A 25,190-nucleotide genomic window follows, 5' to 3' on the forward strand; every position below is an offset into this window, starting at 1 on the left:
CACCTTCCTTCCCTCTCTGTGTGTGGGTACGTCTGAGCCGGGACCTACCAGAGGAGGCAATCCAGCTGTAATGTGTAAAGTGCTTCTGAATTCAGACTGTCTTGCCACACATCAGCCTGTTATAAGAATTTCTGTTCATTGACTCATCATAAAAGCCAGACCTACTAATATCACAGATGTTCACTCTAAAAGAGGCTAGTTGGTAAGCATGTTTTCACAATTTTTTTTTGTGTGTGAGCTAGGCACTACTGAGACATTTGTTGTTGTTGTTTGGTTTTGTGCCAGTCCTAGGACTTGAACTCAGGGCCTGAGCACTGTCCCTGGGCTTTTGTGTTCAAGACCAGCACTCAACCACTTGAGCCACAGCTTTTTGGTTGTCTTTTTGGTGTAATTAGAGATAAGAGTCTCACACACTTTCCTGCACGAACTGGCTTCAAACCACAATCCTCAGATCTCAGCCTCCTATGTAGCTAAAATTACAGGCGAGCAACACAGGCACGCAGGGCCTGAAGCCGTTATGAACTGAGAGACAGGTTCTCACATCACGTCGAGGTAAGACTGAACTGTAAGTACAGCAAACCGGATCACAAATCTACTCTTCATAACCACACTTAAATTACCTCATCCTGACACTGCAAAGGTCTAGAACATCTTGATATTTAAAGAAATCCTTCAACAACTCTTGATGGAAACAAAAAAAAAAAAAAAGCCCATGCTAATGAAAAGGATCACATATTTTGTAGTTTGTTAGCTTGGCATTTGCAAGATGTATTTGCTTAAGTGTCCATGAGTCCACACCCAAATCCTGTCTTGAAGCCAGTGAAGGGGAGAGGGACTGACTTAAGCCAGAACTTACACATTTATCTTGTCAGCTCCTACACACTGAGCGTGAGGAATGGGGGAGCAGATGGTGTTTTGTACAGATGGCCTCCATACAATCCCCACCCACCGGTTCCTCTCCAGCCTTGGGAGGCACGTGATTTCTACAATCCTGAAGATGTGGGAAATCCCTAAGACTTCTCTGGCCAACAGAATACAGAAGCAGCCCTTTGCAGTTTCTGAGCAGAACCTTTTTAATGACGTGAGATGTCCATTTCCTGCCTCTTAATGCCCACGCCTGCATGTGGAGGCCCGGCCATCCGGTGGAAAACTTCAGCACCAGATGTGTAAATCAAAGTATCTCCTGCTCCCTTCCAGCTCTGGGAGCCCTGAGGGCTCCACTTCCAGCCACCATGTGACAGCAGCTGTAGGAGATCCAAGGATTCACCCAGCTGAGCCCAGGTCCCTCACAGGACTGTGAGGCGCAGTGGCAAATTATGGTTTTAAGACACTAAGCTATGGATTAATTTTCTGCATAGCAATAGATCCCAGAAGCAAACAAATGTATTGATTGCATTTTTTCCTTTGGGGAAAACTGAAAAAATAGTAAGGCCCTTCAGCTAGAAACAATGAAATACTGTGTGTCTACATTCCCAAGTGGAAAAAGCAATTTTACCTAGAAAGCAGGAGTCCACAGGAGATTTCAGGAAAAACTAACTCCCATGATTTCAGGCAAGACTTTAGGATTATGGAGTTCTTAGAAAATGACCATCCTTATTTGCAGGATTTGGTACTGAAGGGAAATCCACTGCGTTTCGAGTTTGTTGTAGCACTGTCCAGATGGTTGCAGTTATTACTGAAGTCACTCCTTCCAGTTCTGAAAACACACCCAGCTGTCAGCCACATCCTGGTTTTGGGAACCACCTCCTACGGTGCCCACGTGCTCCAGGGAGGGTGGCCAGGCCTTGGGTGTGAAGGGCTGCCCACCTCGGCCTGCCAACTCTGCCTTATACTGTTTCCGTCCTACATTACCAGAGCAAAAGCCCAAAGCCTTCTTCCTGGCTGCCAGCCTTGTCGGCACCTTTCAAGAGTTCAGGATGCCACTTGGCCACCTGCTGGGCAGTCTGCTGTCCTGGAAAGACACAAGCATGCCCACCTCTTGTCCGGTTACTCACCAAGACCCACCAACTCCTCCAGCAGCTTCAGGATATCTAACTGTGGCCTTAATTTCATGCTGAGATATAGAACTGAATTTATTGGTACATTTCAATTAAAACAAAATAAAACACAGAGACTCTGTACGTCAGCCAGATTTCAGACCTCAAGGTCTCTGCTATTAGTACCAAGATATCTACTGAACTGGAGCCAGAAAAATTTTTTAACCTAACAAACTATTAACATGCCTTCATATACCGTCTTCATCCTGGCACAATAACCTTTACAAAATTCCACAGTACATTTCAAAGTAACCGTGAACTCAGCTTTTGATTACTCATTCATCTATTCTGTTCAGAGGTCTTCAACAGGCTGGGGGTGAGGGAGAGGATTATGTAATGAAGGTCCTTTTTGGCAGCCAGGGATATTTGCTAGGTTCTCTTTCTAATGAATACCCAGATTCTCCTTTTCGTCCTCCCCAGCATCATTTGGAACTATGGTTTGGGTGTGGTTTACCCCTAGCAGGCTAAACTTACATTTTCAATGTCATAGTACTGAAATGTGAAAGGCTTTCAGGGATTTTGTAGGAAGGATTAATAAAGGTCTACATAAGAGAACACTGCTACATGTGTCTGGACCCCTCTCTCTCCCTTTTTGTTCCACCTTGAGTTGACTCACCAGGCTAACATCATGCTCTTGGGCTTAAGAACCATGACCAAGTTATTTCCTCTATGAACAAACCCAGCTGCAGGTGTTCAGCTGTAACAGAAAATGGGCTAGGACTGAAGCCTTCTGAATGGTTATCTGAAACCCAAGACCCATGCAATCCAGAATGTGTCACCTTCAGATAGACTTAATAGCTACTGGGAAACAAAGCTCAGTATCCAGCCAGTGTCCCCTCTGAAGCAAGGGCAAGGTACAGGAGATCTGGAGAGAAAGAGAAACAGCTAGAGACAGGGGCGGAGGCCTTTGTTCAGACGAGGCACTTGTTCCTAATTCCCCAACTGTGCTTGCTCTCTACCTTTGGAAGCCTCTTTACTGCTCAGTAAGGACTTCCAGAGATGTGCATTACAGGAGAACTCAACAGTCCTCGCTGAGTTGGTTTGTACGATCAAGGGACAGACCATGTGTTAAAAAGTGAAAATAATCATATTAAAACCTGGCTGCTAGTGATGATGGAAGAATTCAGATATTCCCACCTAGACTAACATGCATGTACTTGCAATCTCTCAAGATCAAATTTAATTTGTTCAATAATTACAACATAAATATACATATGTATCCACCCAAAATAAACACCCAAAAACAAACCAAACATATAAATGATAAATTCAAATCTCAAACAACAATCTGGCAAAGAAGGAAGGAAGGAAAGGCAGGAGGGAGGAAAGGAGGAAGGGAGGGAGGAAGGGAGGGAGGGAGGGAGGGATGGACAGAGGGAGGGAGGGACGGAGGGAGAGAGGGAGGGAGGGAGGGAGGGAGGGAGGGAGGGAGGGAGGGATGGACAGAGGGAGGGAGGGAGGGAGGGAGGGAGGGAGGGAGGGAGGGAGGGAAGGAGGGAGGGAGGCAGAGAAAAAGTAGGTTCTTTATTTTTAAAATATTTTCCAAAATTTACCCCAAAATAAATATTTCTCATTTAGGTTTATATAAAAGTGCAATGAAGTTCATTCTTTTGGTCTTATATAATGAGAAATGACTAATCAATTACATTTGCCTACAAGTGCCCTTTGATATTCTCATGCCTTGGGTCCTACTGATCACTGATTCACACTAAAGCAGCCCATAAGACCCTCACAGGGTCAGAAGGCTCAGAAGGCTCAGAAAAGGCAAAAATGATTGGTCTCCACAGTGCAAGGTCTAATGAGGGAACTTTAATCAACCACTGAAGTCACTTTGAAGAGAATCATTCTAGTAACTGAGTCCATACTAAAGGAAGTGGAAACAGGGCCAGATGATGGACATGTGGTTCTCTGCAGGGAGGCTCAGCAGAAGTGAGTTATAAGCAGCTTAGCTCCAACTCCAATTTTCCTTTTTATATCCTAAGGCTCTTCCATTTCTGGAAAGGCCATCTTCCCCTCCCTTATCCTGACTGCTAAGTTTATTACACACTGGAAAAGAACATCCTGCAATGAAAGTCGATTATGTGGGTTTTGTCCTCAAAAAACCCCAGGAAATCTCTTGCATATCTGAAGTCCTGTGAGGCCCAGCACTCTAAGGATAAAAGATAGCCAGAGCCATCCACAGAAAGGGGGCAGGCTCCCAACTTCCCTGGGATCCCGGAAAGAACATCTGTGACTCGGCCCAGATATGTTCAGAGATCTTGAAACCATGACTGATTTCAGACCTCTGCTGGAGAGCTATGTCTACAGACAAAATATCCTAATCACCAGCACTGTCAGGCAGAGCAGATATCAGGATACTGAAGACTTCTGCATTGACCCTAAGCTGCGAATTCTTCCCTGGAATCTTGGGCAGAAACTGCCAGCTGGGGTTCCTCCAAATCCCTGCAGTGCCCCTTAGCCCTAACAATTGTTAGTATGGCATAAAGATACTGAAGATGTGTCCATCCTTCTCTGCTGCCACAGTCAACTCTTCTTCCCTCTTCCTCTCACTGTGACCCTTGCTTAAGGTTTACCAGTGACTCCAATGTTTGGCTGAAGCTGGAATTTAGGTTCTCAAGGAAAACCAAAGATAAGTAACATCTATGCCAGGGCCTGGAAAACAGGTGCAGAAAGAGTTAAGTACACTTACACACACACACACACACACACACACACACACACACACACAGGTGCAGAAAGAGTTAAGTACACTTACACACACACACACACACACACACACACACACACACACACACACACACACACACACACACACGACCTCTCTCTCTCAGCATTCCCAGAACACGAGCAAGGCATTGGTTCTGGTTTAGAACAAGTGCCTAGTGAGCACTTCCTGTTGAACAAATGCTTCCTTTAACCTGGTGTCTTTGCTGGAGTGGACTTTAGGGAGAGCAAACCAAGAGTCTGAGTGATAATGATACCAAAGTAAGCATGTCTTTAAGAACATAACTCATCACACTGCCTAGTCACAAAGAAAAGCAAGCTACACAGCTTCAACAGAGTTCTCAGAGTTCTAGGATTCTGTAAAATACTGATATCAACTAGGTGGCAGACACCATCCAGTGAATTAGACATAAGAATACTTCAAATCAAGTGCATTTTCCTTCCTTCAGCTCACATTTATGGGTCAATCATGCCAATTTAAATTAAGGCAACTGAAATGTTTATCAAAATAAAGCTATTAAAATTATCCCATCCTTTTGTAAACTATGGATTGCTTCACAAGGCCAAACCCCTTAGGGAAAAGCATGACTGACTGACGGTGCAGAGGACAGCTGTATTCAGGGTATTCTAGGGCTGGTGGCACCCATCACTAGACATGGGGAAAGGTAAACTCGATGTTTGCAAAAAGAAATGGGCATTTGCCTCTGGGATGATAGCAGCGTGTGCAACCACAGGCCTTTTCTCAGAGGGAAACTGCACCCCTTTCTTCTGCCATAGATGAAAAGCAGCTGGGACAGCCAAGCCCTTTCTGTCCCCACCCCATCTCCTCCTGTGACCATTTTTCACATAAAAACAAAACAGAAGAAAAAAAACAAATGTCAGCTTCTCATTATACTCCCTACCAATATAATAAAATGTCCCTATGGGGTACTGAACAGTCTTCACACAAAGAAACTGGCTTCCATAATACCCTCAACATGGGCCCAAGCTTACAATCTTACACACTGCTAAAGCTCCTGATGTCTTGATTCACAGCTAGAGTTGAACCTTGCGTTTTCTCCAGAAAATAACCAAAACTATTCATCCCAGTATTGGATTTCAGGAGACAATTAGAAGATGTTGAACATACTGAGTTGTTGGAGTCCTTCATTCTGTATTGTCCAATATACCATGACTAATTTTGGATCACTGGAAGCCACCCACCACAGGACACATTTGAAACTGATAAAAATAGCACAGCTACCCTTCCAAACATTTCAGCTTACTGTGGTATCAACAGAGACATGCCTCGGTTATAAAATTGGTTTGTTCCACTGGGATGTAGGAAAGGAGTAGAATTTAGTGGCATAGACTATTTAAAGTTGTACGTAAGATTTTCCTATCAATTTAGATTTTTTTCTTTAGAATTAAAGGTTAAATGGTAAATTATTAATACAGGAATTAATGTCTTTTCCTTAATTACAAGCAGGTTATATTATATATAGTTAGGTATAAGATATCCTCCTAAAAAAATAAAAAATAAAATAAATTTAAAAAGATATCCTCTTAAAACATTAACTATAAATAACTGATACTATTTCATAATGCTCTGTGAAACTCCAGTCATTGAAATGTTGAACATGCAATTAAAGAAATCCCATTATTCATTTGGAAGTTAAGGGAAAGAAAATAAATGGAATCCCAATTGTCCAGAAAAGCAAAGTATTTCAAACATATATACTTGACAAGTTTCATGTCTTTCATTATGTCTCCATTCAGATTTCCTTTAGCTTCCAATCAGTTATGAAAAATCTGTCACTCTTTAATAAATTCATCTATGTATTTTTTCTTCTTACGGAGTACATCCAAATTATGAAAGACAGATTTAGCTGGCACTGATGCCTACTTCATTCTGATTTTGTTTTGCTTTGTTTTTAATATTTGGTATGAAGTATAACGTATTTGGATTACACTTCAATTAGCAGGCCAAATGGCTGACTGGGGTCTAGGTCAAACCCAAAAACTGGGTTTAAGGAGACAGACTAGCTCTTACTTGAAGAGGAACAAAGGTAATTGTGAGCAGCCCTGTCAGCTTTGAAGAGAGCAGCCTTCCCAAACAGCTTTTGATTTGTTTTCATAAGTTTGGCCCCTACAGGCTTAATTAAACCCAGTAGCCAACTCTGTGTTCATCCAAAAGTGCAATTAAGGAAAAATCCACAAAGGCCACTAGGCCCCAAGGGCCTCCCACATGAGTCCCTACCAACAGCAATTCACTAATTGCGCCCATTGTCCTGATCATAATGATGATTGGTCCCACCTCCAAATCTCACCCTGATCACTCCCACTGAGGGCCTCCTCCACTTCGAGACAGAAGTGTGAACCCAGAAGCCCCTTCTGTAGGACTCTGTACTTTTAATTAAAAAAAAAAAACTAAAATTAGGAGGTTATTGAAAGACCCTTAACAGCAAATCTAAAACTGCTTTAAAATGTATATATATTACAAGCACTAATTAAAGGAGCTCTTGATTACAGACTGGAGGTGAACCTGTAACCCACGTTTAAAGGCCACAAAGGAGCCTGATCTGAGAAGCTGCCCACATCCCATACGTCCAGGCCAAAGAGGACAGCACTTGCTGGCTTTGGGGGTAGATCACCGGTCCAGTGGGGACAAGAGGGATCAGAGCCAGCATCACTTTTGCGGAAATGATTGCCACCACAGGAGCAGAAAGACAGAGAAGCCATCACCGATGGCATGTAAACGGCTCAGGAGGGCCATGTCTGATCTGGGGGGATCTTACCTCGCCCACTCCCTTCTCACAAGGACTCCAACCACCCAGCAAGCTACCAGGCACAAGGAAAGAGGAAAAGAACCCCAGTGTGGAGGGGAACAGGCTGGAGAATCATAATTACACAACTCTATCTGCTCCCCACAGTTTTTCTCTGATCTAAAACCGCTGGCTGGGGCAAAGCCCTCAGGATGAATCTTTCGCCTCTGGAGGAAAAGAAAAAAAGTAATTACAATAATTAGCCACTAAGAGAAAAAACTAAGGTTTTCTGAAAGATTTTCTGGGTCACAGAAATCAAGTGAAGAACGTGCATCAGGTCCTCTGTTTCCTAGACTCATTCCATTTTCCAGGGCAAACTAACAAGTCAACTGAGTCCACTGAGTTTGGGCCTGGAGTGTAGTATTTTCTAATTTCTCCATACAAGAAAGCGGTCCCTTTTAAGTAGCACGTGGACACTGGTTACTGCCCTCTTCCCATCACAAGCTCAGGGTATGTTATTCTCTGTATAGCCTTCCCCCATAGTGGACAGTGGATTTTCCCTGTAGCCACAGTCCAAGTTCAAAGCACACATTTCCTTGAGGTTGAGAAGCGGTGGAGACTGACTGATAGCCTAGTTTGTCCTGTTTATGCCTTAGGGAACTTAAGTCCACACATCTGGATTTCACTATGATGTGGATGTAGTTTGAACCTCCAGGGCTGATGAAGGAAGCTCAGGTGTCAGCGGGGTGGAGCTGAGGTTAGTGGGCCCTTTAAAAGGTAGGGCCAAGCCCGGGTTGCACTACTTCTTGTATTGCCATGTGTCCACTCACAAGTGCTTCTGCTTGCTGGTGCCATGAAATCCTTTCCACCATGAAATCCTTGCCAGAGCCTAGCCATGCCATTCCCATGCCCTGAGCATCCAGAACTATGAGCTAAAATAAGCGTCTTTTTCCTTTATATAGATAACTGGCCTTAGGTATGTCATTATAGTCATGGAAAATGAACTCATCATGATCCAGAAGATGACCTGTTTGCACAGATTCTTGGATCAAGGAGACAAAGGAGGTGCAGCTCCCACCTCTCAAGATGTATCCTGTAAGCTCCCCACTGTAAGTTTGCCCTTCATTGGCTTCCCTCCATTCCAAAATAAACCTCCAGGAGATGGAAACTCCTCAGGTGGGCTCTGAGAAATTGCCCGAAGTTAAATAACATTTGCAGGCAGGGATAAGCTTTCAAGTGAATGAATCTTGGCGACTCTTATTGCCAGCTTGCAGTTTCCTGAATGATTTCCCCTCCCCCGCCCCCAACCGGCTGGTGATGGGACCCAGGAATTCCACCACTGCTGGCAGACAGAAAGTAAATCTGGCATGAAGCCTGATTCAGCCTGGAAGCTGTGACAACCAAAATACATTGCAGACACGCTCGGTCCTAGTCAGAGTCCTCCTCACCTCCTCTGTGAGGTGGCATCTCTACCCTGCAGCCCACCTCTATGACCCCCACACAACCTACACTTGAGGTACGGAATGCCTGAGAAAAACACTGGTTTAAGGTGTGCGTTATAAAAATAATAATAAATGGTAATAATAAACGGGGTGGATAGGCAGAGAAAAAAAGCTTTCAACATGACCTCCTTGATTCAGATTTTCTCACCTGTCCAACACTCACTCACCTTTGAGGAGTGACCAGGAGCAAAAGAAGTGAGATAGACTGAGGGGGAAAGAGGAGGGACAGGGAGTCCAGCCCGGGATTCAGAGCTCTTCCTCTAAAAAGTAAAACTGAGGAAGGGAGAAAGTTTCCACTGCCCTTCCCAGCCACACTCCCCCCCCACTTGCAGGTGTGAGCCCCCCCTTGCAGACGAGGCCTCCTCCAGCTCCCACAGGACAGAGCTGTGACTGAGAAGGCATAACATTCGTGTCAGGTTCCTAACGGACTTAGATCAGATCTGGTCCATCTGAATCAATAAAATGCAGCCCAGGAACAGGACGGTAGACAAAAGAACAGGCCAGTCCCAATCCCTCCCCTATATTGGTAACAGCTCTGGACCTACAGCCAAGGAATCAGATACTACCCATGCCAGACAAAGTCACACACAGGGCACAAAACTTGACAAATCACCTTCTACAAAGCAGGGGCAGACAGAGGCATGGAGAAGTGCTTAGCCCAAACCTTCTTGGTAGGGAACATAATAATTAAAAGACCACAAGATTACCAAAGAAACTTCAAAGGAGGACACTGATAAAGAGGAATAAAAGCCTTGAAAGAATGTTTGGGGACTAGTCCTGTCAAAAAGGACAAGAAACAGCATTAAGAAATCCTTTAAGACATGCAGTCACACTGATCTGGGCAAAAACTAACTTCTGGGAATTGAACTGCTCTGTAGAACATGATTTGCCTTCTACATTCATATAATTTACTATCAGACCTAAATTTTAAAATGTCTCCCTTTAATTCTGAGATCAAACTCTAAAAGGAGTTTTTCTTCTCTGCATCATGTCAGAACCTTCAGAACAAAGACAGGAAGGAAAAGCAGTGGCCATCAATACAAGGCAATGAACTCATTCAGGCTGTGAATGTCAAGGCTGGCATTGAAGGTCCTTCTCAAAGCTCCAACCTGCCAGAATAAACTCAAGATCCTGTGCATCTCCCAGTGTCCAAAATCAATATTGGATGCTTTTTAGAAAAGGAAATAGCTAGAAAAAAAGTAAAAATCATCTAAAGTAACTGGCTACTACATTCTCTCTATTCAATATAATGTCTCCACCTAATTCTGCACATAATCCTAGTGTTACTTCAATTATGATCAACTCAAGCAATCAGAACTAGTACAAGTCATCAATTACTCTAGAGGAGATTTTAAAACAAGAGAAAATTGCATCTTCTTATCCCTTCTGCTTTGGGACTAAATATTTGTCCTGATAACATGGAAGGAAATCTCTCTAGTCGTGTAAACAGCCAATTTGTTTTAGGAAGAAAGCACATTAGTTACCTTTGAAAAATCTGGAGAACATTAGCACTTTGGAAATGAAAGAAAACCAAACCAAAAAAGAAAAATGGAATCTGCTGAACACTGTCTTATTGACCAACAGAAATAATCATCTGTGGCCATCGCCCATCCATGGCCATCTAATAAGCAGGAGGCAGTGTTGTGGCAGGATCATAAATAACTCCCTACCACTCACCACGGTAAGTAGTGATTTAGGATCAGCAGTAGAAAAGCACAGTTGTTTTATTAATGTTATTCTTAATTTGCTTCTAGATGAGGCAGCTTGTTTGGGAGAGGCAAATACAGAATGAGCCCATCAGAATAACACTCAGAAAACGTCAATAAAACTATCGCTCTGGCAGCTCAAAGTCTGTCAATCTCCATTTTTCCCCATAAGGACTAAAGAAATGAAGTAGCATGAAAATGTTTGCCTGTAATATCACAGAGATGGATAAAAATACTTTACTACTGAGTGATGTCTGTAAATGCCAAAGGCCAGCAGACCTTGGCCAGATTCTGAAAGCCAGGCAGCATGTTTGTAAAGCAGGGACAGCTTGTGCCAGAGTAAAAACTCCCATGGAAAGTCCTCATGTGGAAGCCACCGGGTGGGGAAAGCAAGGTGCCCACGGGACAGCTGCACAAGCCCTGTGCAGGAGGCAGAGTGGATTTTAAGGCAGTAAAGAGACAGAGGTCCCAATAAACAAGAGGGAAGAGCTAAAGACACTCACTTCCACTGAGAGACAACAATCGAGGAGCAAGGAAATTACAGGCAATTCCCACCTATCTCTACCCCATAACCTATTTCCAGCTTTGTACTTTACCTGCAAAATGTGCCAAAGCATAACTGAGAGAGAAGCAGTTCTATAATTCTTTCTAAAGAGGAAAAAAATGCAGACTTGCTTTTAACTGCTCAGCTTCAGGGTGTCCAATGCCTGCACTCTAGACAAGCCTGGGAGTTGTCACCTATAGTCTTATTTTCCCATTTACTCAGAAAAGTGAGATGGGAAAAGAATGAGACCAGATTGCACCTCATAGCAAAAAGAAAAAAAAGGAGGAGGAGGAGGAGAAGGAGGAGGAGGAGGAGGAGGAGGAGGAGGAGGAGGAGGAGGAGGAGGAGGAGGAGGAGGAGGAGGAGGAGGAGGAGGAGGAGGAGAGAGATAAAAGCAAGAGACAAACAAAATAAAACCTTGCATTCTTCCACTGTGTCTGAGATCACAAGTTACCTGCATCATCAGCTCTACCCTGAGAGTTGCAAACCTTGTACTATAATGAGACCACAAAACTGTTGTCAGAGATACCCCTGCTGAGCTAAGCCTATAAAAACCAGAACCAGTGTGAAGGCCCTATATTCTCTAACAAGTTTGGGAGTCAGGGCCTACAATGACCTTGTCATAGTCCGGCTGGCTGATGACTTTAATTAATGGATTGAATGTGGGTCTGTGGAAACAACCAAGCGTGCTTGTGTTCCTACCCAAGCTCTCAGCTCTGATAGACTGACATCAGAGACACCATGACACGAGCTTTGTGAGAAGAGTGGAAATACAGGATAGAATTCCCAGTAAATACAACAGGATTTATGTTTAAGCCACTGGTGGTTTCATTATATCCCATATTTCTCTGCTTTGAGAGCTTTATTTACATACTGTAAGATTTACTCATCGTACATGGACAATTCAGTGGTGCCTAGTAGACTTACAGTGGAAGTGGTCACCTGCACAATCAAGTTGTAGACAATGTCAACCTCCAAAAGATGCTGCCTGTCCATTTGTGTCACTTCCGGTTCCCATGGCTAGCCCTAGGCAATTGCTTACCAGCTTTCTGTCTTTATAGGTTTTCTGGATATTTCTATAAATTGAGTCAATCATAAAATACATGGCCTTTTGTGGCTGGCTTCTTTCCATTAGTGTCATATTCTGAGGTTCACACATACAACATCAAGAATGCATTTGGCTCCACTGTTGAAAAGTAATGCATTGTCTGGACATATCACCTTGTCTTTATCCATTTACCTGTTTCAGATTATTAAATCTATAAGCCCAACTAAGTGAAAAGGGTTACAGATCTTTCTCAGAAGAGAAATAAGACACACTGCTGACATTTCTAAAATATTCTAGAGAAAACCTGTAATGTGTGAAAAGATGTAGTAAGAACACAATTTGTTCCCCTGGAACAAATTTTTTCTTGGTGGATAGGAAGCTATTGGAAATTAGTTAACAGCCTCCCTAAATTTAATATTTGAATAAAACTGCTTTATGAAAACTTCCAAGTCAAGCATGATCATCAAGTTGTTTACTAAGCATCCACATCCTGTACAAAGCTGACATTAGGGTAGAAGGACACAGTCCCCCGTCTGCAACTTTCTGCTGCATTTGTATTTCCAGACTGCTAATAAATCAATATAGAGGTTTTTAAAACATTTTTGTCCATATAAGGACTATAAAGAGAGCTCAGTACCCATGTCTAGCTGCAAGAACTCTCACTGAAGCCAGAATCTTTTAAGGAGGTTATTCTATTGCAGAGTATGGTACATTTATATGATCTAAACACTCTTGTTATGTGTTACTTATCCATTCTCTCACTGATTCCGTGGAGCCTGAGCCTCATCCTTGCCAGACACCATCCCAGGCACGCGGGGGTCACAGCCAAGAGCCACCGTCTCCTCTCTCTCCTAAGCACACACTCTGTTATGAGTGAGAGACTTCCAGAATTACATTCAGGTGGAGTGGTACAAAATCCAAGGCGAAGGGCAAAAAAAAAAGGAAGAAGAAAACAGGTTTCAGACTGGGGGATCTAGAGATGCTTCTGAAGACTAAAGATTCCAGGCAGCCAGAGGTAGAAATGCACCTACCAGGAAAATGGAGGGAAAGCACTGCAAGCAGCAAGAGCGAACGACATCCCAAGGCCAAGAGGAGTTTGGAGCTAGAATTGGGAGGGGCAGTGGCTGCGCTCAAGTGGCCACAGACCCATGATCACACTCTGTTACTCAACTTCATGTGCACCTCAGGAAAACAATTTCACCCCCACTGCAGATCCCAGGCCTGAGATCCTGCAGAAATGCAGCCGGCAAGCATTACTTACCATAGCTAAGATATGGAATCAACCCAGATGCTCCTCAGTGGATGAAATGATCGAGAAAATGTGATATATATAATATATATATAATGGAATATATATAATATATATAATGGAATATATATATTATATATATATATATATATATATATATATATATATAAAATGGAATCTATCCTTCCATCAGACAGAATAACATTGCCCCATTCATAAGGAAATGTAAAGACCTGGAAAGACTTACACTAAGCGAAGTAAGTCAGACCCAAAGAAACATAAGCTGCAGGGTTTCCTTCATTTGTAATGATTAGTATATGTCTAGGATATTCTTAGGAGAGGACCACAATAGCTCAATAGCTATATGCATATGACTGTATAAAATGACGCTCATCAAAATGAACTCCAAGAAATGGAAACAAGAGGGGTTTTTCAATTGTACTATATGCAGTTATTTCTTTTTTCTTCTTTTTTTCCCTTTAGTTTATTCCCTGTTGTCACTGTTTGTTATTTCTGTACTCTTTGTCTTGTATATAAGTTTATCTGATTTGGGGAAGGGAAGGAGAATCACCGAAATGGCAGGGAAAAGGGTGAACCAATTCAACAGTGATACTCAGTAGATAGTGGAAATGAACTTTACAACTGTGGGGAAAGAGTGATCAGGAGAGGAAAAAGTGGGAGAAAATGAGGGAGGAGAGGATAACACTGTTCAAAAAGAAATGCTATTTCCTGACTTATGTAATTATAACCTCTCTGTAAAAAATTAATTTTTTTTAAAAAGTGGCTGGTAGTAGACCCACTGTGTGCAAATAGCCATCGATACTTACTCAGTTCTTTCTCTACCCCCAAATGCACAGACCTCCATCTTTTTCTCTCATCTGAGTCTTCACATGAGTCATTTTTAGTGATGCATTTTGCATTAACCTTTCTGTTTTGGTTTCTTGGTCAGCACACACCTGGCTGCTCCTCCAGAGAAGTCCTCCCTTGCTCCCCACCCCACTGCCATTTTCCTTTGAATCAGCTTCGCTTCTATCCAGCAGGTTCTATAGGACTTGCAAACCCACGACAGCTGTCAACCACCTCAAGTCCATCTGGATGGCCCAGCCAGTGTCCTCACAGATTATTTAACTCCGTAAGTCACAACGGGCAGGAGCATCACCGTCTCCGCTCCCACTCCACCATCCCCTTCCAACTTCCCACCTCTCGGGACACAAATCTGTCCACCACCACTGACCTGTCTGCAGCGTGGTGGTGATCTGTTCTTTCAGGGCCCCCTGGGTACCTATAAACCTCTCATTCAAGGTGGAGGGCATGCCAACTGCCCTGGCCAACCAGGAAAGCATCTTTACTAAACCACAAGCCTTCAGTAATTCTTCCATCCTGCTCTCCTAGAATCCTAACTTACAAAGTCAAATATATGGCTAGAACACACAAGAAACCTTAAATTCAAATTAACAAGAAACCTTAGAAGCAAATCCTTATTTAGGTTACTTTTCTATGTCAACCAGGCCAAACAATGACTTCATTATACTGTCTGTTGGACAAAAGACATTAACATGGTGGACAACTATTTTTGCCTTGAGGCCTCCAGTTACAATATGCTCTGATTTTTCATTGGTAAAGTTTTACAGCAAATCTAATTCTTGATCCTACACACCAGATGATCACACAAACCAGTTCAGTTTCTAAAATCCATTTGGTTCCAAGATCTCCAACCATAAACGCCTCATGTCTGCATCCTCCATGTGGAGAACAGCTTGGGAAGCCCTCTTCCCACATGCTCCAGGTTTTTGTTGTGTGTTTATTTGTACAAAACTACCTGGAGTCCACCTGTGAAGCACACATCTCTGATTCAGAACAGAACTTTCAGTGCCACAGTAGCCAACCTGAGATTTTGCGAACTACAGGAAGCTGCTTAGTAGAACTCTTATTTTCTATATATATCACTGCCAAATGCTGAGAGCTCTACAGCCTGTGAACAAACCTGTCCTGTACAATCTGACTGTCACCTGCTTATCACTCATTTATCTCACATCTCAGCCAACAGTATTATTTCTCCAGTACACTTGCCTTCTGATAGTATCACCTGCCCCGTTATTTATCACACATATCTGTAATTGAATTACCTATTGCAGTAATGAGATTCACTCTCAAATGTACATAAAAATGCAACATAAAACAAAAATTGTTCTACTGTATGCTTCTCATCATTTGGCATGAACTCAAGGTCAGCCAATTCCACAGAAACACAGTGGGAAATGTGAATAGAAGACAGAAAGATAAAAGATTAGAGGGCCCAGAACCAAAAATAAAAAGAATTCATCCCCTTTAAAAAAGAAAAGGAAAAGAAGCTATTTGCTTTTTAAAATAATCAGAAAGTCAGTTCAGGTACACACGGCAAAAGAGTAAAAATAAAGTCATTTGTACTTTTTCCACTTGAAGCAGTATGTGTATAGTAATACAGGGTTTTTTGCTGCTCCCTGCCCCAGTCCTGGAACTTACACTTTGGGCTTGAGCGCTGTCCCTGAGCAAGTTGTGCTCTACCACAGTGCCACAGTGCCACTTCTGGGTTTTTTCTGTGATTAACTAGAGATAACAATCTCAGAGACTTTCCTGCCCCAGTTGGCTTTCAACCCTCATATCTCAGCCTTCTGGGTAGCTAGGATTATAGGTGTAAGCCACCATCACCAGCTGGCAATGTGTTTTGGATTTATTTTTTGGTTTGGAATTGTTTTTTGTTGTTGTTGTTGTTTTTCTTTTCTTACCAGTCCTGGGGCTTGAACTCAGGGCCTGGACACTGTCCCTGAACATTTTTTGCTCAAGGTGAGCATTCTACCAGTTGAACCACAGTGTCATGGCTTTTTCTGTACTGAGGAATCAAACCCAGGGCTTCATGTATGCCAAGCAAGCATTCTATCACTAGGCTACATTTCTAGCCTGCAATGCTTTTTTAAACATAAAAAATGGGGAGGGGAGTGTCAAGAATGACAGAATCTTCTTTGCTCTTGTCAAACAACCATTAATCTTGGACAAACAAAAAAAAGGAAAAGGAAAAAAAGGACAGCAATTCTTCTGGGAAGTATTCTGCTTATAGGAACCCACTTTGCATTATTCCTGTTTTAAATGCCTTGCTGCAAGTGAAATACTACTCACCTTTGAGGTTGCCTGGCTTCAAAATACCCCCTGAAATGAAGAGTCCTAGCTCCTGAGTTATAGGAGCTTTTGGAAAGTAAAGATTAATCATGTCAACAGCCATATATTAAGATTAGTTACTTATCCAGTATCTTCTTTTGGATCAAGGTTGTTTTTTTAAAAATTTTTCATTTGCTTTGCTGTATAGCTAAATTATAAGTGCCATAAGAGTAAAACTCCATGTACTCTAGATTACATTAATAATTTTCTTTATGAATCACCAAATTGATTTTGTGTATCTAGATGACCAGTACATGGAAATTTTGTCAAAGAAATAAATGTATTTCCAAGCACAGCAATGGACACATCTTCATTTTGCTTCCCAATAAGCTAGTGCACACCTGTTACCTGGACCTGCAGGACAGGACACTACGCAAGAGGGGGAATGAGAAAGAGATGGCTTCTAGCTTTCATACATCATTGTTGCAAGGCAATGAGTTATAAAGACCAACGAGTTTCTACTAGACACCTGCATCTCACACTAAAAAGGCTGTTGAATGTTTGTTGTGTTCAACATTGACCCTATCACTCAAAACACAACCCACAACTTTAAAAAATATAAATGCACAGTACATAGAAAGGGCAGAGATATACCAAACCTCCCTAATAGATTTTTTTTCTTTTTTGCAACTTATTAAACCCAGAAAATTATATTTTAAACATCACTGAACACTAAATATAAAATCTTGTCACCTTAGTAGTACATCTTAATTTGTGTAACTATAGCAACAACTTCAGAAGTTTATTCAAACATACTTTTAGAATGTACTTTTAATATCAAGAATTACAGAGGGTCTGATAGAAGAATGCTTCTTCTCTAATAATTGTACTTATAGCACTACAAAAATGGGCTGCTCGTGCTTATGTTTAATAAGTTATTTTTAAAACCTGAAAAATGAGTTGTTTACCGGGATTTGTTCTAAACTAATTAGCTGGTGCTGTCTTCCACATTATACGATTTGTCATCAGGACCCCTTCCTTGGGATTTCTGAGCTCGGTGAACTCTCGAGTTCATGACCGTTTGTATGCTGATGGAATGCCTTCATATCTTTGGCTGTGCATTAAGCAAAGTTCTGTTACCCCCACATCCATTTTTCTGTATGTGTATCAGAGGAAAAGCCACAATTCCGATGACTTTAAGACTAAAAAGAAAGGATATTTAGGATCTTTAAAATTAATTGCCCACTTAATGAAAACTTTGTCACTGTTCAGATAGGCAGTTCTCTCTGACATGAAGAGGGCAGCACATGTTCCCAAGGAGCTGGCATCTATTTTGAGCCACAAGCACACAACACAGAGAAAAAGCTTGCTGGGTTTAACATTTGTCCCCCAGCAGGAGGCTGGAATGACTCTGGTAAAAAAAAAAAAAATTCTTACAACAAATTTATGGCTGGGGTTCAGGTGGCCTGCAAAGCCCTCTACGGCTTACACAACTTTAGGAGGAATACATGCATTCATTTGAATCTCATCTCCAAAACTTCTGCACTGTTGCCCTGTTTCATTCTCTCCAGACACAGTGAAGAAACCGTTTGCAAGAAACCCCACCAGTGAAGAACACAGGTTTATTTTTTCCAGACTCTGAAGATCTCAAAAACTTCCTTTGGACAGAGACAAGCTTTCCCACCCAGGAGACCAAAGCCTTTGTGCTCGGCAGGGATCTTGCAGCTGTTTGCCATTAAAACAACTAAGTAAGTTAGAGTAATTCTTAAAAGGCATAAAATGATTAGCACCATCCATCTTCTGTTAAAAAAAGTATGTGTTGGCTAAAAGCATATAAAAGTAGGTACCAGTTCATCCACCCCATGGTACCATGAGGGAAAAAGAAAAAATGACTGCCAGCAGTACCAGGGATGAGCAGCTACCTCAAAAGCTTTTACATAGGAAAAACAAAAACAAACACAAAAACAAAACCTCAAGGAAACAGCAATCTGTGCTCCAAGTGAACCAAACAATTCCTTTTAGGTTTGTTTTTCATGGGAAGCAAACACCCAGAACAAATCTGAGGGGGGAGGATTAAATCCATCTGGTTGCCTTGAGGTAAACACTGACAAGGATAAGAGAAGTGACTCCAGTTATATCTAACTTAAGCTACGATCTGCTTCTTCTGAAGTTGGGAACGGATGATAAACTTGAGTGATGGTATCACTTAGCAATTATTTCAGCAATTCTCATTAGGGATTGAAAAATCTTTGCTATTAAAGTCTGGTTTGGTCTGTGTGTGTCTGTGCGTGTGTCTCCCATGAAAGACTAATTCTGTAATTAATAACACATCTGCTATGTGCAAACTGTCATTCTGACAGCTCTTCTGGGTCAAGCTGGGACCCACACTTGTGTTCCTTAGGTAAAGCTGCGAACGACTGCATGCCACACCTTGCGCTTTAGCTCCGTGGTCTATTTTCACTCCATTTCCACTCGATGGGAGAACACCACAGTCGCGAGGAGAATGGCAGAGGTGTAGCCCGGAGGAGTTCGGAGGACCGCGTCTGTCTCCGGCAGAGAACTTTCTAGTGGAGTTTCCCAGCCCTCTGGCACCGCGGACGGTCCTCTGCCCTCCGCCGGGCGATCGCCGCCAGGTCGGCGTGTCCGGCCCCACGTGCGGGCCCGGGCCGGGACCACCTCCCCCGCGCCCGCGCCGGAGTGCGGGACCCGAGCCCCGAGCCCCGCGCGCCGCCGCCTCCCCGCGCCCGCGCCCGGCGCTCGCTCCCAGCGCCCCCTGCCGGGATCCCCGCGACGCAAAGTTAAACCCCAACTCCTGGCAGCCGCGTCCAGAGGTACAAAGCCACCGAGAGATAAAGGGGGGAGCGCGGTTCCCGCCAAAGCCCCGGAGGCGGGGATGGGAGCGCGTCAGGCCCGGCCCCGGGGACCCCCGGGAACCCCCGGGGACGGCGGGGGGGCGGCGTCCCGGCCCGGGCACAGCTCCGCCGCACACGGGCACGAGCTGCACCTCCACATGCCCCAGTGCGGACACTCGAGCCGGGGTCCGCGAAGCCCATCGGGCCGCAGGCCCCCGCAGCCCACCTGGCCCACGCGCGCTTCCCGGGTCGCGGCACCCTGCCTCAGTTTCCCTCCTCCACTCGGGAGCTGGAGTCCCACCGCCTCCGGGCTTCCCGTGCGCACCCGCCCGGGAACAACGGCCACACACCGGCCCGCGCTGGCGGGGAGCGGGGCAGGCGCCCCAGGACCCCCGGGCCCCGCGCCCGATCGAGGAGCCCGGCCCGGAGGACCCCCGCCGCGCCCCCGTCCCAGGCCGGGCTCGCCGCCGCCCACCCCCAGCTCGCCCGGGACCCTGGGCTGCTCACCTCGCAGCGCCGTCCGGCCGGCGAGGACGCAAACTTCAGCCCGCGCTGGCTCCGGTGGTCGGTGGTTCCGACTCGCGGGCAGCCGCCCGCCGCCGCCGCCGCCGCCCAGGTCCCGCGCTGACCGACCCGCGCCGACCCCGGCCCCGGCCCCGGCCTCGCGGGCACCGCGGGCGGAGCAGGCTCACGCGGCGCGCGGCGCGCTGCCCGTGAGGGGCACCCGGCGCCCCGACCCCGCGGCGCCCCGAGGGTCCTTCTCAGCGCCGGCGGGGGCAACTGAGGCAGCAGCCGCCACGGCCCCTGCGCCGCCCGCTCCTCCCCGCGCGCCACCGGCGCTCGAGTCCCCAGGTTCGCGCCCCGCGGGGGAGCGGCGAGGGGAAGGACTTTAAGGCAGCACCCCGCGATGGACACCCCGGCCGAGGGCAGGTGGAAGCTGGGGCCCCCGTGCGGGCCGGGGGGCCGCGGAGCCCACCCGCGGCGGGGAGGACAGCGCAGCGGACGCGGGCGCGAGAGCAGCGAGAAGCAGCCGCCGCAGGCGCCGCCTTCCCGGCGAGTAGAGCAGCGCAGGCAGCGCGGGCCGGCAGCGCGCGGAGAGGGAGAGCGCGGCCGCCTCGCCCCGCCCCTGTCCCGCCCTCGCCCCGCCCCCAGGCCGCTCAGTCACGCCCATCGCCTCGAAAGCCACGCCCCTTGTCCCAGGGCCACGCCCCCGCCCTCCCTCCAGGCCGGGTTGAAACCCGAGACTCCCACCCGGGCCCCTCCTCTGGCCCCGCCCCCCGCGGGATAGGACCCCAGCCCCGCGCCGGGGGGCGCCCCCGTGCACCCCAGAAGTCCCACTACTGCCTCCCAAGTGCAACTTCGGCCGAAATGATGACTTTTGGGGGGACTGCCCTCCCTCGCTTTCAGACGCCTTCGGGGCACCCCGCCCCCCTGGGGCGTCCGTCCCTCCCCCCCTCCGTCCAGCCACTCAGACGGGGCTGCACGGGGGGGGGGGGTCGGTATAAAGGGGGAGGGGGCCGCGGCTGGAGACGTGGCGCGGCGGGCCCCGGGCGGCGGCTGCAGGTAGGTGCGCGGGCGGGCGGGCGGGCGGGCGGGCCCGGGGCGCGGGGCGCGGGCGGGTCCTCGGGGACCCGGGGTTCGAGGCTCGGCTCGGGGGCCTCCTCGTGGTGCTCCCCCGGACGGCAGAGCCCCGCGCGTGCCCGGGGCAGGGTCGCGGGATGAGGTCGGGACGGCGGGCCACCCCGCGGGCCGGGGTGCATCCCGACCCCCCCGCCCGGGCCGCGGGGAGCCCAAGCCGACTTCTGCAAGTTGGGCCGAGTACTTTAGGCCTGGCTGAGTAAACACGCGGACACCAAGTTCGGCCCGGACTTCGGATCCGCCGTCCCGCTCTTCCGGGGTGCGGCGGCGGAGTGGCCCCGACGACCCTCGCCTCGGGCCGGGGGGGGGGGGAGGAGGGGGTGGCCTCGGCCTCCTTTTTGTCTCCTCCCTGGGCCTGGCAGAGGCTTTCCGGGCCCTGGCCTTGGTAAGGACGTGCACCGAGGCCCCCGAGGCCCGTCAAGCCGGGAGGCCGCGGATCCCCTCGCGGGGGGGGGGTCTCCGCACCCGGGCCCCGGGGCCCAGGGCGGGCCCGCGCACCAACACTCGCTGCAGTGTGTCAGGACCACGGAGATCCACGGGCAGGACAGTCCAAATACCAACTGCTGTCCATGCGTCTTTGTTCTTACCATTTAAAAAGTAAAAGAATTAAATGAACCCATTCCAGAAACCTCCCGGGACGCTCGTTCCACCCCCGCTGCGGGAGCAGCAGGAAACCGGGGTCCTTGAGGCCCCCCTGGGATTTCCCGAAAGTCATCCGGAGGAAGTGTCTCTCGGATTTCCTGATTGCCTAGAAGGCACCGGGAGGACGTGTCCTGGGGGAAAAGCCTTCCTCCTTGGAGAAGCCTTCCTCCCTGAGCGGTGGGCCTGGCTTCCCACCCACAGGCGGCAGCTTCTGGCTTCAGGCTAGGACCCCTCTGTGCTTGGGAGGAGGTGGGGACTGGCTCCTTTCCCAACATTCCACTTGCCTCTCTGGCCTACGTGGCACCAAAGCTTAGGAGCCTCTCGGGAGGAAGCCAGCCAGTGTGGAAAGGCTCCAGAGTGGAGACACAGGGGGGCCTCTGCCTCCAAGCTCCTGCGAACCCCGTGGCCCTCACTTTACCACCTGCAGATATTCACCTAATCCTTTTCCTGGCTTCCCAATATTTCAGTTGAACGCAGTCAACATTTAAAAACCTTTTAATAGCATCTATATACTTTTAATCTCTTAACATACAGAGAACTAAGCAGGGGAAAGAAAAACCTTTCTGTACCATAATTCCGGAGCACCGATAGCCTCCCCGTTACCTACATAAATTAAGGTCTTGTGTATCTGCTAGCGAGAGGCAGTTTTTGCTATATTCAATCATGAACCATTGCTAAGTGACATGTGTTATAATGAATTAGAAACAAATTGCTAATAAGGGAAAAGCCAAAATTACTATTAAAAGTGCATGCTTAATTTAATGATTTTGCCTTTGAAAGTTAGGTTTTCCAAGCTAATCTCATCGTCTGGAACTTAATCTGCCCTTGCAGAGAATCCAGTGGTAAATCCTAAGAGAGAAGGAAGGCGATACAAGTAAAAAATACCCAGGCTACAGCACCTAGGGAAGTAGTCCCATGAGTTTTCTGTTAAAATTCTTTTTTTCTCTCCTCGCTCATTGAGCAAGACTTAAGCTGCCGACGATCATTTTGAAACCAAAATATGTCATTGTCTTCAAAGAAAAATATTGTGTGTGCGCCTCTCCCCACACTGCTTCCTCCAAGCCGTGCATGGTAAGGTACAGGAACGACTAAAGTGGGCAGACACTTGGTGGAAATGATGAATTTTGGGGCACTGATTCATGTGACTTGAAAAATGCCATCCATTTCCTGATTCACCTACGTTCCTGTGCAGAAATATGAAACATAGCTTATGTTTGTGAACTACCTAACCAGTACTGTCATGTTTTTACATCCCTCCCTAGCCTCCAATTCCAGCCAGAAAGCTCAGAGGCAACCAAGAAAAGTGGAGAAGAAGAAGCTGAAGAGAGCATCACCTGGGCCAGTGAAGATGCTTCTGTGGACCGCAGGTGCTCTTCAAGGAAGCCTGGACACCTGTGGTCTTTCAGATGGAATTAGAGCAACAGCTGCCTGTTTCTCATGCCTGTGATCCTCTAGACGCTCAGGAGATGAGATCTAAGCACTGTGCCTCAAAGCCAGCCCAAGCAGGAAATTCTGTGAGACTTTTACCTGTGTTAACCACCAAAAAGTGGATGTAAAGCTAGTACCCCTGGGCTGAGCCACATTATATCCATCACCTATGAGTTGGGCCACATACAGCATCCATGGGCTGGGCCACTTTACACCCAATGCTCATGGGCTTCCCTCTTGACCCCCATTTAAGAAATGCAAAGGCTGCTAGATTGTCAGATTGACCCCATCAATGGTTTTTTAACAAATGTAAACATTGGCACATAGTAGTTTGATTCTCAGTCAATATTGCACAGGAAATTTTTTATTGTTATTATAAAGATGCTGTACAGAGAGGTTACCATTTATAAGTCAGGTAATGAGTACATTTCTCTTTGGACAATGCCACCCTTCCTTCATGCCCAGCTTTTCCTTTTTGCCCTCGCCTGTAAATTTGCACAGGGATGCTTTGTATTACTTGGGAGATCTATAATTGTGGCTGAAGGTGACACTGTGATATAGTTTTTACAGATAAATGGTCTTGAAGTGAAGATTTCAGGAACTTTCAGCCTCAACTTCTATCTCCAAAGCGTCAGCAAAGCCCCATCCGGCCCTTTAAGGCCCAAGAAGCCCTCATTCCCCTGCAGTGGGAGCCTACTCCCCGGGCACAGATAGGTAGGTTTTCAGATAGGGTCTTGCGCAGGACCCTGATGGGGTAATCCTCCCACTTCTGCCTCCTATGTAACAGGGTTATAGGCATGCACCATGACACCTGGCTTGTTCTTTGAAATAGAGTCTTTGGATTGGAGTCAGGCTCAAGTTAGAGTGCCAACCAATGAACAAAAGCACCAGTTACCAAGTTCAACTCCTAATCTCAGACAAAAACAAAAATAGAATCTATTTGTCCAGGCTAGCCTCCAACTATGATACCCCTACCTCCACTGCTCTAGTAGCTGGGATTACAGGTGTGTTCCACAGGGCCTGACCACGAAGGTCAGATTTATTTATTCTCTAGAGAGGCATAGGTAGAAAGTCCATAAGAGAATGAGCATAAATGATTATGGTACAAAACTCAGGTTCCTGACCCTTCAAGGTGAGAGTGTGGGCGATTCGGTTCTGCCACTTGTGCATTGGAAAGCCCTGTTCTTACCCTCCTCTCCATCAGCGTCTGCCTCCCTCTTCTCAGGGCTGGTCAGAGCAATGTGCTGACACTCAGCGTTCCAAGGAGGTTGTCACAGAATGACCCGCCTTCACCCCAGTGAGTTCTTACCTGTGTCCTCTCTCAAATCCATTCCTCAGGTGAGGCCACATCCACAGGAACGTGTTGGTTAAGTCCATGGGCCTCCGGAGTAAATAGCTCAAGGATGTTACAAGACATGCTCACTCACAGTAGCTAGGGGAAAGGGCAGTTTTCAAGAGTTACTGTTCTTTTAAAATAATTCAATGATTTTGTTACTGTTTTGGTTGTATTGAGGTTTGAACTCAGGGCCTTGGGCTTAATAAATACTCTACCACTTGAGCTATGCTCCCTAGCCCTTTTTGCTTTAGTTTTTAAATAGTCTCACTTTTTTGCCAAGGTTGGCCTGACTGTTATCCTCCTATTTATTTTTCTTCCTATGTAGCTGGGATGACAAGTGGGGACCACTGCATCCAGTATTGGTTGAGAGGTCTCAGAAACTTTTTTCCAAGCTAGCCTCAAGGCTGTACTCATTAAATATATGCTCAGTACTTACTGATCACTATTCTGTCCCTCTGTCTTTGAGGGGGAAGTGAGTATTGTAGGAATTATATCGTCAGAAGTAATATCCAGTCTGCTTAAAATTAGGATCTCCAGTGAGGCTGCCTGAGTTTATTTCATCACTTAGCAGGGAAGTTTACCCATAATAACCTTGAATTCCATAAAAAG

General features: G+C 46.3%; 2 protein-coding genes and 1 non-coding gene across 4 annotated transcripts in view; 2 read left to right on the forward strand and 1 right to left on the reverse strand.

The window, feature by feature from the left end:
- Positions 1-20,151, reverse strand: part of Sema5a (semaphorin 5A) — a 417,057-nt gene extending 396,906 nt beyond the window's left edge. For both annotated transcript variants that reach the window (XM_070042173.1, XM_070042172.1), the window contains exon 1: positions 20,045-20,151. The gene's annotated coding sequence lies outside the window, so the exon portion shown is untranslated. The remainder of the gene's footprint in view (positions 1-20,044) is intronic.
- LOC138841438 (basic salivary proline-rich protein 2-like) lies at positions 18,556-20,430 on the forward strand. The gene is made up of 2 exons (XM_070042094.1): positions 18,556-18,707; positions 19,242-20,430. The coding sequence occupies exons 1-2, from the start codon at positions 18,556-18,558 to the stop codon at positions 20,428-20,430; spliced, it is 1,341 nt and encodes a 446-aa protein (XP_069898195.1).
- Positions 20,431-22,924: 2,494 nt separating this feature from the next.
- On the forward strand, positions 22,925-22,994 carry LOC138841512 (small nucleolar RNA SNORD123). The gene has a single exon (XR_011376445.1). It is a non-coding gene; the product is annotated as a small nucleolar RNA SNORD123 (small nucleolar RNA).
- The last annotated feature ends 2,196 nt before the right edge of the window (positions 22,995-25,190 follow it).

This window comes from Dipodomys merriami, unplaced genomic scaffold, assembly GCF_024711535.1.
Source record: "Dipodomys merriami isolate MVZ:Mamm:240054 unplaced genomic scaffold, mDipMer1.0.p SCAF_32, whole genome shotgun sequence".
Classification (NCBI taxonomy): domain Eukaryota; kingdom Metazoa; phylum Chordata; class Mammalia; order Rodentia; family Heteromyidae; genus Dipodomys; species Dipodomys merriami.